The following is a 15,854-nucleotide window of genomic DNA, read 5'->3' as shown; positions in this document are numbered from 1 at the left end:
AAATAGAACATTGTATCTAACGAACTTAGGTGTGATTTGAGACCGCCTTCTGCTATGCCTAAGGGTATACATAAACGGATTAAGCTACATAAAGGTGTTCAAGGAACTCATCTCATCTTCTTTGGATCTCAGGCTATTTATGTGTGAAAGGAAAGTAATAGTGGTACAATCCATATAGGGGTGTTGCAGTGACTGAAGATAGTAATGTAACATATGTACAGTCCTTAATATGGTGCCTTGTAATGAATACATACAGAAAAATCAATATTAGTAATTATTTTATTATTAATATTATTATTGACTTTATTAGAACACATGGTTATTAGTTAAAGGGTTTCTTATTCAAGGATTTAAAAGGAAAAAGTTCCCAAACTATCATGTATAACTGTGGTGTCACAATAATCATTAAGTGTTTACTTCGGAAAACTTAGAAGTAAAAATGTTTAAATCTTTATGTTTAGGAAATTTTCTATTCCCATCTAAACCTTATGCTTCAATTTTATACAATCTCTTCTAGTAATAATCTTAATAGATTAAGTAATCTATATTATGAATTGTTACTGAGTATATTATTTTTGCAAGTAAAATAATTTTGGGGTAGTATTTTGGAAGTGAAAATAAAACATCTAAGCTAATAAAGATTCTTGTTCTACAGAAATTGGGCAATGTCTCACCAGATCTTCCAAAACTTATAAGCTCCATGAATGTCCAAAAGCCAAAAGAAAATGAAATTGTCCTCCTAAGTGGGTTAACATCTGGAAATCTCCAGGCAGATTTTGAAGTTTCACAGGTAAGAAATATAAGCTCTTGATAACCTATTCACTAGTAATAAGTTATCTGTGGTCAGCTCTTGACACAAACAAGTACAAGGCCCAAATAGACGCTATACATAGACTCCCATAGCATAAGAATCAAAAATGTCCTTGTATTCAAGAATAGGCTTTATTTGTATTTCTCTTCAATATTGCCCCTCATAGCTTGACAGAGTTTCCCTTACATCAACTCCTGACATAGGTTACCTTCTCAAGTTTATGGTGCTGAGTTGCACTTAAACTAAAGTAGACACACTAGGCATTGGTTGGTAAGCTTGGTTTTCTACAAATCTACTGGATAATCAAAAACAGAATTGTCTTCTGTTTCAGGAACAATAGCAAAATTCTAATTCATACCTTGTGGTCCTAGAATTGCACGATTTCTTCTTTCCGGATACTACTTGTTTCTTAGGATATATCAAATCAGCCAAGATAATAAATATAGGATAGCAGCCCCAAAGATGGAAATGGAGTTTCCTAGGCCCCAAAATGAAGTTCCCAGAATAAAAGAATATTACTGAAAATAAAGTAGAATTTAAAATACTATTATTATCAATCTACTAATGTTCATTATTATTAGATATATCATTCTAACACTGAAGAAAACCTTAAAATTTTAAATTGTTTAACCAACTTACAGAAAAACACATAAAAGATTTCTAAAGACATACTGTATAAAAGATCGCAAATTTTCTCAAATAAGATATGTTGATAGTGATAGCTACAGTTTAAAATGATGAGCATTTGTTTTCCTCTAAATTGCTCTGCCTTGTGTTTTAGTTTTGCTGGAACGCCTTTAAATCTTTTATTCTTTAATCCTTCAAAATATAAAAAAATTCAGAGGTCCACCCGCTATTTCTTGCTGTACTCCAGATACTTCATGAAAATCTACACACAGCCTGTTACAATTTGCACATCAAGCCTAGAACAAAATTCTTCCCGGTCAATCTAATAACACATTTCCTTAGTGAGAAAATGAATTGTTTGAAAAGAGAATACAGAAACAGCTCTAAGTACCCTCTCTTTATACTGGGCAAAACCATGATAACCAAAAGCAATTTTCAAAGCTTAGTTTTAAGAGTGGTTTTCTGCGCCAGGCCTGTTAGTAAGGATTTCTAATTAAACTCTCCATGAGGACAGTTGGAAAGAACACAGTAATTGGAATCCAGCAGACCTGGATTGCATTGCTGGCTCTTCCACGTTATATTTCTGTGACTTTGAAAGCATCAGTTAGCCTCTCTGTGCTTCTGATTTCTCATCTGTAACAGGGCGGTAGCGCCAGCCACCTCATAGAAAATTGTTTGCATTAAAGGTAATAAGACAAGCAAACACCTAGTAGACTAGCATATAAATTATATAATAATATCTGCCATTATTTTACAGGCTCTGTTGTTTGCCATTATTTGCCTAAGACTCTCAGGATGTTTTATTTACTTTCAAGAAGATTGTAAAGAAAATACATTTTCTTCCTAAGGGTACCACAGCGGTGTAACATTGAATGTTTAATAACAACCTTTCCCTAAGTCTGTCTTGAAGTATTACTTAACTGCTCATATTGCTTTGTTAACATTTCTTTGGATTCCTACCCCATTTCACTTTGTTACTTATATTTAGTCTAAATGATATGAAATGACAATATGCAATAATTTTGACCTGCAAATCTGACAGCTTCTTGCGGTTCAACTTTATTTTTATTCGTGTCTGATCTACTGGGAGTATGTTATGCCCCATCCCTTAGAGTAATTATTTGATTCATGTTTGTACCTCCCAGCATACCTTGCATATAATAGGCACTCAGAAAGCATCTATCAAATTTCACTTCAGTATATTAGGTCTGAATTCAGTGGAAAGAAAATTAATCAAGCTAGCTCTCATTACTGTATAGCAGTGGGTCCTCACCATTTAGGGGACCACAGATCCTTCGTGAATTTCATAAAAGGTATGGACCAATACTTCTCAAATGTTAATGCATGTTGGAATCACCAAAAGATTCTTTGAAAATGCAGATTCTGATTCGGTAGGTCTGGAGTGGAGTCTGAGATTATACACTTGTAACAAGCTCCCACGTGACGCTCAGGCTGCTAGTACACAACTAGGCTGCTAGTAGAAATCTTGCTTTGAAAAGCCAGATTATGGACCACCTTCCTTGAGAACAGACCTAATCACATAAGCACAGAGATAAATTCTATTTCTGAGCCCCCTTGGGATCCCTGGACGCTTAGAGAATTACTGAATTTTTCACCTTATAATCATCTGTCCTAGAATTACTCTAATTATAATCTGCAATCAAAGAGATTGATAAATGATATTTATGTCAGAAAAAGATATACTCCAGAGATACAATATAAATGTCTACGTGTATGTGCTCCTCTGCATATACACATCCTCCCCACTCACACACACACATACATTCAGACTCAAGGATTCTAAAATGTCTTTAACTAGGATGAGACCTAAGTAACTCCAACCACAGTCAGCATGTTTTAAATAATCCCATTTAGACATAAAATATTCCCAAACACTTTGAATTCCATTTGAGATCAGTTTATTTTTGCTTCCCTTTGTCCACTAACTGTTGTTTCCATTCAAATAATTTTCTCTTAAAAATTACTATAAATCAGCATATTGTTCCTCGTACAAAAATTGAAAACCCCAATGCACAAGACATGTCTGTGATTTACTAGTAATCTGTGCGTGGGCAACTGAAACTCTTTTTAACTGCTATTCTAATGAATAACACTATGAATAGTGAAAATGTGTAGCAGAGAATAGGGAGATGGTCTGTAACCCTGGAACTGAACAGAATTAACAGGTCTCGGGGGGACACCAGCCAATGATTTGACCTCCTTCACTGCTGTCCCCATATGTCCATCCTTTAGACAGAATTCGTTCACTTCCAAGGGATTTCTTTAAATCTCATTTTGCCTACTTCTTCAAATGAACAGTACACATTATAAAGTTTAACTGTAATTGAGAAAATACTCGCTATCCGTCTGAAATACGGGCAGAGGTTGTACTGAGTATCACCAAGGCAGAAAAAGATATTGATCTGAGAACGTGGGATTCAATTTAATCAAGAGGGGTGCCCTACAACCTTAACTTTCCCCTCAGCTTGATTAAACTTTAGACAGCCTTCCTCCTGACTCCAGGCCCTAAACCTCCCTCTTCTCAGAACATTTACTTTAGAAAACCTATCATTATAAATTGTTCCTCTGCCCCATTGAGATGTAAATTGTTTTAAAAGCCTTTTGCCAGTTTTACAACCCAAGAATGTCTTTCTGAAGGAGCTAGGACCCATCTCTGAAATGTAACTATCAGCGAAGCTAGTGTCCCTGTCTCTGTGGAAGGGTGGGAGCCTAACTTCTGCCCGCACTTTGCTCCAATTTGCAAGACTACTTCCAGCCATGAAGACACAAGAAAGCTTACTTTTCGTTACCAAACACAGATGAATGTCAATCCTCCTATGCCAGCTCTTAAAAACCCAATTGCCTTTTGTTTCAGCAGAGTTGTGGTCCAACTCAGATCTGGCCTCTCTCTCTCCTATTTTAATAACTTTGAAGAAGGTCTTCAGTGCCTGGTAAATGTTGCCCAGGGCAATTTTTGCTTTGACAGGAGAGAACAAAAATATGTGATATAATTAGTCTATTTTCCACTAAGTCAAACTTTCTCCTGGGCACCCTGTGTTCCCAAGCACCACTTGAATATTTTTCAAGCAGTTCATCAATGAAAGCCCAGAAAATATTCCAAATATTTTAAAGGTCCCCATTCCTTCTAACAGGAGAGATTGATAGAAGAAGAAAGGTGAGAGGGAATGGTTTTATATTTTCTCTTTTAACAAATGCCTTTTTCTCTCTCTGCTTTTAGTGTCCTTGGTTGTCAGATATCTGCTTGGTCCAGTGTGCAAGAGGGAACGGGCCAAACAGTACCAATTGCATCATCTTTGAAATCAACAAATTTTTGATTGGTCTGGAACTGGTGCAGGAGCGGCAGCTCCACCTGGAAACAAACATCTTAAAAGCGGAGGATGACACAAACTGTTCCTTGTCTTCAATTGAGGAAGACTTTCTTACCGCATCCGAGCACTTGGAGGAGGAAAGTGACGCAGAAGAATATAGGAACGGTGAGAACTTTCCAATAAAATGAATGTGCATCCTGAAATTAGTCACCTTATAAAAATGTCTGGATTAAATTTCAGAAAAGTTTCAGGCCACATCACTTTGGCTGACACATCGCAGTCAATCTTCACTTAAGTAGTTTAAAGAGGGAGAGAGAATAAGAAAACACTAGTGGGGGTGCTGACGGAGGCACTTTGACAGATTGAATGGTTAGATGGTCCCATTCTCCCTAAAGATGCCTTAGGAATGCTGAAGGAAATCTATGTTTTTTAAAACAAAATCCTCCTGCCTGCCAAGAGATGGAGGCTATCACTTGGAGGAAAGTTAACGTCCCTACGTTTTCCATTAAAGCCATGTATTAGTTGAAACTGAGTTAGATTGACCTGAATCCTAGCACTGCCTCTTTGAGGCTGTGAAACCTGGGGCCAGTTATCCAGTCTCTTTGAGCCCCAGTTTCCTTGCCCACAATTTGGGAATATAGCAGTGCTCTTAGCACTATTATATTTATTATATTTAACCATATGTTTGTTATATATATTATTTAACCATACATATTTATTATATTTAACTATTATTGTTGTCAGCACAGAAGGAAATAACCCAGGAAAGTGCTTAGCTTTCATTTATTCATTCTTTTTTTTTAAATTGGAGTATAATTGCTTTACAATGTTGTGTTAGTTTCTGCTGTACAATGAAGTGAATCGGCTATATGTACACACATATCCCCATATCCCCTCCCTCTTGTGTCTCCCTCCCTCCCACCCTCCCTATCTCACCCCTCTAGGTGACCACAGAGCACTGAGCTGAGCTTCCTGTGCTTTATAGCGTGTTCCCACTAGCTCTCTATTTTACACATGGTAGTGTAATATGTCAATCCTAATCTCTCAATTCGTCCTACCCTCCCCTTCCCCTCCTTGTCAAAAGGTCCGTTCTCTACATCTACGTCTGTAGCTCAGTGAACGATGGGTTACTCTTCCCCACAGAGGAAGGGGATACCCCAGATTTGTGGCCACTGTCCTTGGGGAAAATCCTATGCCAACTTTAGAAAAACTCTTTCAACAAGGCCATGATTTAGGTGACCTGAACATCCTCCCTTCTCCTCCTGTACCCACTGGGAAGCTTCAAGACACAATTGTCTGTGTTACTTTGTCCCTGAAACATGGTGACCAGCCCTCAGCTCCCAAATGCCCTCCCGCGCTCTAGCACTTGCATTTGTACCCCGCATTGAAAGCCATTTTGTTGAGTGGCATTCCACAAAGAAACTCAAAAGACTTTTCGGATTCATTTTTCTTAAAGAAACATTCAAAATGCTATTTAAAAAAAAATAAGGATACCTGATTCTTTAAGGCATCTTTAGGAATTAAATGTTATTTTAGACTCGTGGAAACCTGCTATCTAAAATGTAATAGCAGGTATATTATACAGCACTTAAAAGAAACAAGCTATTCGTGAAAAGATAGGAAGGAAAATTAAATGCATATTAGTAACTGAAATAAGCCAATCTGAAAAGCCTGTATTCTGGAAAAAGCAAAACTATGGATACAGTTAAAAAGATCAGTGGTTGCCAGGAGTTTGGCATGGGTGCAGATGGTAGTTGAAGGGATAAATAGGTGGGGCACAGAGGCTATTTTGGCCAGTGAAATGGGCACAATACCATAATGATGGGTATATGCCATTATACCTGTCTAAACCCATAGAATGTACAACACCAAGAATGAACCCTAAGGTAAGTGTGGACTCTGGGTGATTATGATGTGTTATTATGGGCTTTTCACTTGTAACAAATGTACCACTCTTGCGGGAGAAGTTCATAATAGAGAAATCTATACACGTGTGGAGGCAGGGGATATATGAGAAATCTCTGTATATTGTCTCAATTTTAACCTAAAACTGCTCTTTAAAAAATGAAGTCTTAACAAAGAAAATAAATAAAAAGTAATAGTGGCCCTCATTTTCTCTTCACTAGGTTATGAAAATATAAATGTCTCAGACAATGTTTTGGAAAATAAAAAGCCAAAGGAAGCCACTCAGGAGGAATGGAATTACAAAAAGGAAAAGTTACTTTATGCTTTGGAAGATAAATATGTTAGCAAATATCATACACCATTGATTAAAACAGAAGGATCTCTGGGAAAAGTGGCAGAAGATACAAGTTTGCAGAGTCTAGACCCCTCAACCAAGCCATCAGAGTGCAAAGGTGCAGTTGTGGGGAATGATAAGTCAACCACAAATTATTATTCTTCAGAAAATGTTAAAGGTCAAGAGGGAAAATCACAGGCACTATGTATTCCAGGCAATGCTTATTTCTCAAGGATGGTTAAGAGAGATGGACCTTCTGCATGTGGTACTTTCTCTGAGCATGACAGCAGTTTAGACCCAGGAGACCATGAAGATGGCACAAACTCTATTCTTCCCATAGAAGATGGAGAAGCCACAACCGGCGAGTATGCTACGAATTTAGCAGAATCTGTGCTGCAAGATGCATTTATTCGATTATCTCAGTCTCAGCCTACACTACCCCAGGAATCTGCAGTCAGTGTTTCTCCAGGAAGTGCACTGCTCCCCAGTGGTTGTTCCACAGAAGATACCATGGTCCCTCGGTCACCGAATGAACTCCCCCAAATTGTCATTGTTCAGAGTCCAGAAGGCAGCGATGCTGGCCCTGAGCCAGGTATCTCCTCCCGGCCCAAGACAGAAGTCTCACTTGAAACTTCAGGCATCGTCTCTGGAGAGAACTCCAGCAAACACCCCCAGAGTGCTCTAGAAGTAGCATTAGCTTGTGCAGCCACTGTGATTGGAACCATTTCCAGTCCACGGGCCACAGAAAGATTCAAAATGGAGCAAGAGTCCCTGGTTTCAAACCATCCACTGGGAGGACATGAACCAGTGCAAACTCAGTCATCTCAAGTGTTCAAGGAACACTCCACCAGCAAATATTCCTTTCCATCTGCTCTGTGTGGCGTGACTCAAGTGGCAAGTGCTGTTGCCGTCTGTGGCCTGGGTGAAACGGGAGAGGTGAAGGGCCCTATGGCTTCAAGTGGCTTCTTGTCTGCAGCTGAGGTTTCTGCAGCAGTCCCCCCACCTCGTGGCTCAGTGACTGAGAAGCACATGGAGCTGGGGAATGAAGCCATTGCAGAGGCATTGCTCAAGGAGGCCACTCTGGTCTTAACAAGACCTAATGCCTACAGCAGCATTGGGGACCTCATGGAATCAATGACTAGGAGAATCATAGAAACCGTTGCAAAGCCTCAGACCTTGGGCTCGGAAAACGTCCTTGGGAATGAACTGGCACAGACCCTGTCTAATGTTATCCTGAAGCATTCCATTGATGAAGTTCACCAGAGAAATAAAATAATGGACCCCAGCGATGGCAGGCACTCATCTGAAACCCTGGACACCTTAATGGAAAGTACAAATCAGCTGCTTTTCAATGTGATATGCGTCACTTTCAAGAAGATGAGCCACCTGGTACAGCTTGGTGAATGTCCCACCATCCTTTCTAAGGAGACCGTCAGATGGAGGGAAACCGAACTAGACTTCCAGCCGACTGATCAGGCCACTTGTCAAGCACGGACAAAAGCCACTGACGACTCCAGCAGCCATCCGCTTAGCAACCTGCAAAGCGCCAGTCTTGTTAGCAATGATCTTGTAGATGATGAGCATCCCAAGCAAGACGGCAAGGGCCCGGAGAAACCAGACCTCTTCCAGAACCCCGCACTGCAATCTGAATTGTCCTATATTCCCAGAGTGTCTGTTCAAACATCCCCCACGGAAATATATCTGAAAGGAACGGTGGAAGAGGATACCAAAAGCCCTCGTCGACAATCCAGTCACAGTGAGAATGAAGGCAGAGCCCCTTCAGAGGGAGAAATGACGCCAACCGTTGACAAGTACAACATCAGTTCCCAGGACTCTGAGGACAGCATCAATCCGAATGCTCAAGAAAAGTACAATTGTGCCTCACCTCTAAACAACGAAGTTCAAGTTAACCTGTCTTTGTTAGGGAATGATTTGCTGCTTCCTGCTCAATCCCTGCTACCGCCCAAACACCCAGACATATACTGCATTGCAGACTTTGCCGAAGAATTAGCAGAGACCATTGTTTCCATGGCAACTGAAATAGCAGCGATTTGCCTTGACAACTCCAATGGAAAACAGCCCTGGTTCTGTGCGTGGAAAAGAGGGAATGAGTTCCTGGTTACCCCCAACGTATCCTGCCGATCCTTGAAGAGGAAGAAAGAGAGCCAGGCCGCTGGGGCCACTATGAGGAAACACAAGCCACCGCGACTCAGCGAGATCAAGAGGAAAACAGATGAGCGCCCGGAGCTTAAAGAGAAGCTGATGAACAGGGTCGTGGACGAGTCGATGAACCTTGAGGACGTCCCAGGCTCCGTAAATATTTGTGCAGACGAGGTGGCCGCCAACATCACGAGCCTCACAGAGTGCTGCATGGTGGACGGCGTCTTGCAAGCGCAGAGCTGTCCTCGGAGCCGGTTACTCAGCGGGGACAGGTGGAACCGGCTGAAGGCCTCCAGCTGTGAGAGCATTCCAGAGGAGGACTGTAACGCCAGGGCGTCTGTGAATAGCCTGGTTTTCATGAGTACGCTAAGCCAGCCAGTTAGCAGGGCCAGCTCCGTCTCCAAGCAGTCGAGCTGTGAGAGCATCACCGATGAGTTTTCCAAGTTCATGGTGAACCAGATGGAAAAGGAAGGAAGAGGGTTCGAGTTACTGCTGGATTACTACGCAGGCAAGAATGCCAGCAGTATTCTGAACTCGGCTATGCAACAGGCCTGCCGGAAAAATGACCACCTCGGTGTGAGGCCAAGCTGTCCCTCAAAGCACTCCAGCACCGAGAGCATCACCGAGGAGTTCTATAGGTACATGCTGAGGGACATTGCACGAGAGAGCAAAGACGGCGCCTCCTCCGGACGAAGCAGCCAGGACTGGACGACGGGCTTGCTGTCGCCTTCTCTGCGATCCTCGGTGTGTTACAGACAGTCATCCATGCCCAGCAGCAGATCCCTGGGCGCCAGGCTGACGGTGAACGTACCCATCAAGGCCAACTCCTTAGATGGCTTTGCTCAAAACAGCCAGCAAGATTTCCCCAGCGTACAGCAGGTCGGTAGCGCTTCCTCATCGGGTCTCTGCAAATCTGACTCTTGCTTGTATCGGAGAGGTGGGGCCGACCAGATCACAAACATGTTAATTCATGAGACGTGGGCAAACTCAATCGAAGCCCTCATGCGGAAGAACAAAATTATAGTGGACGACGCCCGGGCAGCTGATGCTGAGCCTGCTTCCGGCGGCTCCTCCCCGCAGGTGGAGAAGTGTGCGAGCAGATTGGCTTCGAGCAGAGTGCAGAGTGGGCCAGCTCTGCTTGCTCGGGAGTCTGTTGGTTACCCGAGGAAAGACTCCATTACCGAAGGCAAACATCCCCCAATGTCGTCTCCAAGCAAAGCTGCGCCTCTCGCAAATCACAGCAGTTTAGATTCGAGAAAGGAAACGTCCTCTTGCCAGGATGCTGTCCTTCTAAGCCACGCCAGGCAATCACCTTGCTCAAGGGAAGTGCCTTTAATTCAGATCGAAACAGATCAGAGAGAAGAATGTGTTGGAGAACCTGAACACGTCCTTTCCAAACGCAGCCCCCTAGAGGAAGCAGAAGAGTGCTTGAAAGAAGAAAAGGCCCCACGTGTGGCGAGGGGTAGAGACACCACTGTGAGTTCCTGCCAAAACCCTAGGTGAGTCAATGACCTCTTAGACGAGATAGGGTGCATGGGACTGGAGTTTGCATCTTAATTAGTATTTATTCTAAATCTTAGGGACTTACTGATGCAAGAACTGAATTTCTGAGATAGTAATTGATCTCCGTGGGTTACTATGCACTTATAATAGAAAGATGGAAGGTCTTTTAAAAAAATCTCTAAAACAAATTCGATTTATGTATATAACAGAAGAAATGAGGTATCATTCTCCCCATTACAATTAATCTCCCATAGAATGCTACCTTCTGAAATTAATTCATGGCAGTTTTCAAGCAAAATAAGAAAATTACATCAACTTGTCCATTTGAAAACAGTTAAATGTAAATAAATTTTAGTATTGGAATCTGACATTAAATATTTTGGTATCATTTTCTCCAGGGTCGCTCAAGTTTTTCTTTTTTGTCTTATTCTAAAGGTCTTTGCAAGGACACCATGTCCTGCAGTGCTGGCCCTTTAGATGCATGGTATACCATGGTAGCATAAGTGCAAAACAACATCATCAGCCTTAGAAATTTGAGAGCTGAATCTTTTTCCAAAACATAAGGGCTGAGTGTTGAATATATTTTTCTTTGTGGAGCAATATAAAGAATTGTTATGGAACATGATCTCCACTAAAGAACCTTGAAACCATCACTCTAAGCAAATTTGCTGATCTCTGCCTCAGTTTACTTACCTGTTGGGCGGGGGTAATAATAGTAATAATTACATCATAAGAAGACTCTCAAGGTTTAAATAAAGAAATGTACACAAGCCCTTACCTCAGTGCCTAGGCCATTACAAACACTCAATAAATGTTTACTTTATGGTTGCTGTTGTTTGGGGTTAAGGTATATGGTTGCCTTTATTCCAGGAGATCTTTTCCTCAAGAGAAACCTGTTATGAGCCATGTGAGAATTTTATTAAAACCAGAGAATTCTCAGGATTTGCAAAAGGGGAAATTAGTTATATTTAGATCACATTTTCTAAGCTCAGAGTTGTTATCAGAGGATTTGACATGTCAAAATAGCTAAACATGGAACTCAATTCCCTGTGAAAGACTTCCTACCCTCTTACACACAAGAGGGAGCCCTAAAAAATATTTAATGTGTTCACAGCTCTACTCCAAATACATAAAAAAGTATAAGTTCTTAATAATGTATGGTATATACACTAGACTGCAAACTAGGAAGCATTAAGTGCTACCAAAAAGAAAGAAAAACAGACAAATTGCTTTGATCATTCAAGAGAGAGATGGCCCTAGTGAGGGAGATTAAGGATGACTTCGGGGAGGTGAGAGCATCTTGACTAAGGAATGGTAAGAAACAAGGATCAGGAAAGAATGTTATTAGACTAATTATTCTTAATGAATTATATAATTTACTAATAAAGAATAATACATACTTACATACCAAGCACTAAGATAAATGCATTAAATGACTTTATTTTCTAGCTTCTTTCTTCCAAAAACCATTATGAAGTTAGTATTCTTATTTTTCTTGGAAAGTTTTATTAACTTGTCCAAGTTGAATAGATGACACGTGGTAGAAGTGGAAGCTACAGCACTGGACTGCAGGAACAGTGCTCAAAGCTCCCTGGTCTCCAGCATTTGGTCAGAGGAAGCAACGGGGCAAGATCAAGAGGCAGGAAATTTATGGTACATTTGAGGACCATCAGAGAGTCTGGTTTTACTCAGTAATGAACTAGAGTCAGACAGATAAAACTGGATAGGCAAGGGAAGACCGTGAAGGAAAGAGCTTAGCTTTAGGAAATTCTTGACGATTTTTGACAAGAAAGGCCAAAGATATGCCTTGAGATCGTTAATGAACATTAACGTGGCATATGTGTGAAGAAGGTTTTGAAAGAGGAAGAATAGTCGTGGCTGAACTGTTAGGAGGCCGACACAATATATTCCAGGCAAGAAGTTAAGGTTCAGTGTCCAGGAGTCTCAAAACTTGAGACCCGATGCCTGGTACCAACTCTGTTGTAACTTCAGGTAAATCATTCCACCTCACTGGGCTTTGGCATCCTAATCTACAGGAAATCTGTGAGGTTCCTTCCAAATCTAAATTCTAGAAATTTGGAAAGACCTAAATTAACATAACTACCTGAGCACAGAGACAGAGATAAGTATGTGAGAGGTACTTTAGAGATGGAACTGTAAAACACAGCAAATGATTGAATGTAAAGGTCAAGGAAAGATCAGAAGTTTTCTGCAAGATTTTAAACCCAGACACTCAGAAAAGTCAATGAAATAAGAAATACAGGAAGAGGATGGGAGGGCAATTAGAATTTGTTTTATATAGATTGATTCTGAGATGTTAGTGAGACAGATTGGAGATGTTCAGGAGACCAACTGAGGAAAAGAGCCCCAGAAACAGGAAGAGGGGCCCTGCCTGGAGCTCAGATTTGGAAGCTATTTTCACAGGCAGAATAGATGAGACTGCTTAGGGACAGACTGGAAAGGAGGGCAGCGAATCAATCAGAGCTGGCTATACTATGTTTAAAGGACAAAGAGAGAACCAGGTTCCAGGCACGGAGTGTCCAGGAAGGCAGAAATTCATGGGAAGCCAACGAGGAAAGGTTTAAAAGAAAAAAAGCTTGTCAGATCAAGGGTTAAATGTTTGATATAAAAAGGTGCTCATCCAGAAAAGTGATGCTGATATAAATCAGAGGTTCCAGAGGGAGAGGATGGGGTAAAAAAGAAAAAAAAAGGTGGCTGCAAGTGCAAAATATGTATAGAGGCATTTATAGGCAAAATGGTTTGGTAAAACACTAGAACTGGGCAGGGTGTTGTTCTCCCAGCATGGTCCACATACAACCTGCATTAGAATCACCCAGGTGGTTGTTTAAAATGCAGGTTTCTGGGCCTTCCTGCAGAACTCCTGAATCGTAACCTCAGGGGAAGGATGCTCTGGGTATCTTTATTTTACACACGACTGCCTTTCAATAATTCTTATGTATGCAGGCTGGGTTGCTTCAACATGTTTTTTAAATGAACGGAGGGAGTCAGTAGAAAGAGATCAAATGAAGAAATAAGAAAGCTGGTAGAGAGTCATCCTGAAAAGGCAAAATGGGACCTAGGGCATCAGCAGAGGATTAGCCTAAAGAAAGATTCCATCCATGTCCTAGGACATCCTGCTCACTATGGTGGAGATCCATGCTCAACAGAGCATGCAGTGAGGTTCCCCTGAAAAGGCCAGTCTTGTGCCTGCACTCTTAGTAATATCTTACCATCTACAGTGACAGCCTTGATGCCAGAGATGTAGCAGAGGCCGAAGTCTCAACAGAAGGCAGAGCCCCCGATGAGTTCTCCAACCCTCCCGGCAGCAGTGGAGAGAGCACAGACAGCTGGTCCCAGCTCGCCAATGAGGAAGACAACCCAGATGACACCAGCAGCTTCCTGCAGCTCAGTGAGCGATCCATGAGGTACCTGCTCTTTAAATGACTTACCAGGGAAACAGGTCTCTACACAGATTCCAGGAATGCATTTTAATCATTCTCTGCAAAGGGTCCCTAATAGCGCAAAAAGGAAAGACTGCTCGTCATAATTTGTGCTGAGAGCTATCTTAATATCCAGTTGTGGTTTCAATTAGCTTGGCCAAGGTTGAGAGTCATCTGTGTTCCCTTCTCTGAAAGCTCCAGCTAGTGCATTCAGTGATGACAACTGAGTTTTTAAATAAGAGCTGCTATTACACCTGGCGTGTTTGATACTTTCTTTCTGGTTCATTTGTATTTCAGATGCAACACAGGCTGGGTTTTACATGAGGCGTTTCCATACTGTGTTGTGTTGTCTGCTCTGACTGTTCCTCCCATTTCTCTGCCTGCCCTCTGTATTGTTGCTCTAGAAAAGCTAGAGAGGTGCTAAAGAGAGATCAGATTTGGGAGGACCTGAGCCAATCAGGAGACATAAACTAAAAACTAGTCCTTTGTGAGGTGAGAATGAAAAGAATCTTCATGTTTCTACCCAAAATCTTATTTGATACTAGGCCAACAAGTCCACAGACTTTCCAGAAAGGCCAATTGGAAAATGGGCTTCCGATGCATCTGGCTGTATGGCTCCTTGAACATTTTACTTCTGTCTGTTTAGACTTAGGAAAATTTCACAATGTTTAGACTTAGGTTCAGTCTGTTTAGACTTAGGAAAATTTCACAATGTTAAATGGCTTATCTAAAATTTCAAAAACTGGTGGGAAATGTTATCCTATAGAGATAAAAAGCAAAGAGAATTTGAATCTCTGGACTTAGCGTAAGTTTATACAGTTAATTACCTCCAGAGCAATGTTTTGAGTCATCAGATTTCAATAAGTGAATACATTCAGTACCCCACACGAAAACCAAGACAGGAATTTGAAATGAGGGGATTTAGTTGCTATTCGTGGAACTCCTGAGGGAAGACTGTCCCATTACATGACACCCCAGCACTCACCCTTTGAAAACCTTACTTGGAAGAGACGTCATTGGAAAATAGAGGAGGTATGATGAAATAGAGTGAGTTTGGTGAAATTGGATGCATTCCATTTTGCAAGCACAGACAGAACCTACAAAAGGGCTCAACTCTCCTGTATTTCAGTCAACAAATTCCAGGCTAGTAACTAGACCATATGTTGATTGTGCACCCTACAAAAATGTTGCAATATGTGATCCCTCCTTCTCTACAACACACAGCATATCAGGTGTTGCTCCCTTCTCAAAGATTTTACGATAAAGGAGTTATAAAACTTTGACATTGCCCAGCTTTGTACTTGTAAATTCTGTAGTCCCTCAGGAAAAAAAAAATGAGACAAATGGATATCCTATGGAATATCCCTGACAAAATTCCCCTAAATGGCAAAGGGAAAAGAGAACATGCATCGCTGGTTTCTGTCAAAAGCCAAGAAGCAGGCAGATAAGCATCCCCGTATCTTCCCCCTAAGCCAGCATTCTCAGAAGTATCTTAGTCTCTGGAGGTATACCCAAGGGGTCTCTGGCTGATGGACAAACATCCTTACTGTCACTAGGATGGGGAAGAAAGGAGCCATGCTGATTGTCACCCACTAGGTGTGATCCACCAGGTATGACCACTGCAGAAATTACAAAACATTGATGATGATGATGATGATGATGATGGTGATTGGCTTGAGCCCAAAATGTCTCTTGTCGTGTTTTCCCCTGATTTGGTCAGAAATAAACATCAATTTAGGAGTCCT

At 41.3% G+C, this 15,854-nt stretch overlaps 1 protein-coding gene across 7 annotated transcripts in view; it reads left to right on the top strand.

Annotated features, from left to right (window-relative positions):
• Window positions 1-15,854, top strand: part of SPHKAP (SPHK1 interactor, AKAP domain containing) — a 200,971-nt gene that overhangs the window by 171,810 nt on the left and 13,307 nt on the right. For all 7 annotated transcript variants that reach the window (XM_067027072.1, XM_067027075.1, XM_067027070.1 and 4 more), the window contains 4 exons: window positions 656-790; window positions 4,677-4,932; window positions 6,894-10,665; window positions 13,909-14,094. In XM_067027072.1, coding sequence (XP_066883173.1) covers window positions 656-790; window positions 4,677-4,932; window positions 6,894-10,665; window positions 13,909-14,094 — 4,349 coding nt within the window. The remainder of the gene's footprint in view (window positions 1-655; window positions 791-4,676; window positions 4,933-6,893; window positions 10,666-13,908; window positions 14,095-15,854) is intronic.

Source organism: Kogia breviceps, chromosome 2 (assembly GCF_026419965.1).
Source record: "Kogia breviceps isolate mKogBre1 chromosome 2, mKogBre1 haplotype 1, whole genome shotgun sequence".
Classification (NCBI taxonomy): domain Eukaryota; kingdom Metazoa; phylum Chordata; class Mammalia; order Artiodactyla; family Physeteridae; genus Kogia; species Kogia breviceps.
Note: the sequence above shows the minus strand (reverse complement) of the source record. Positions and strands in the feature narration are given on the sequence as shown.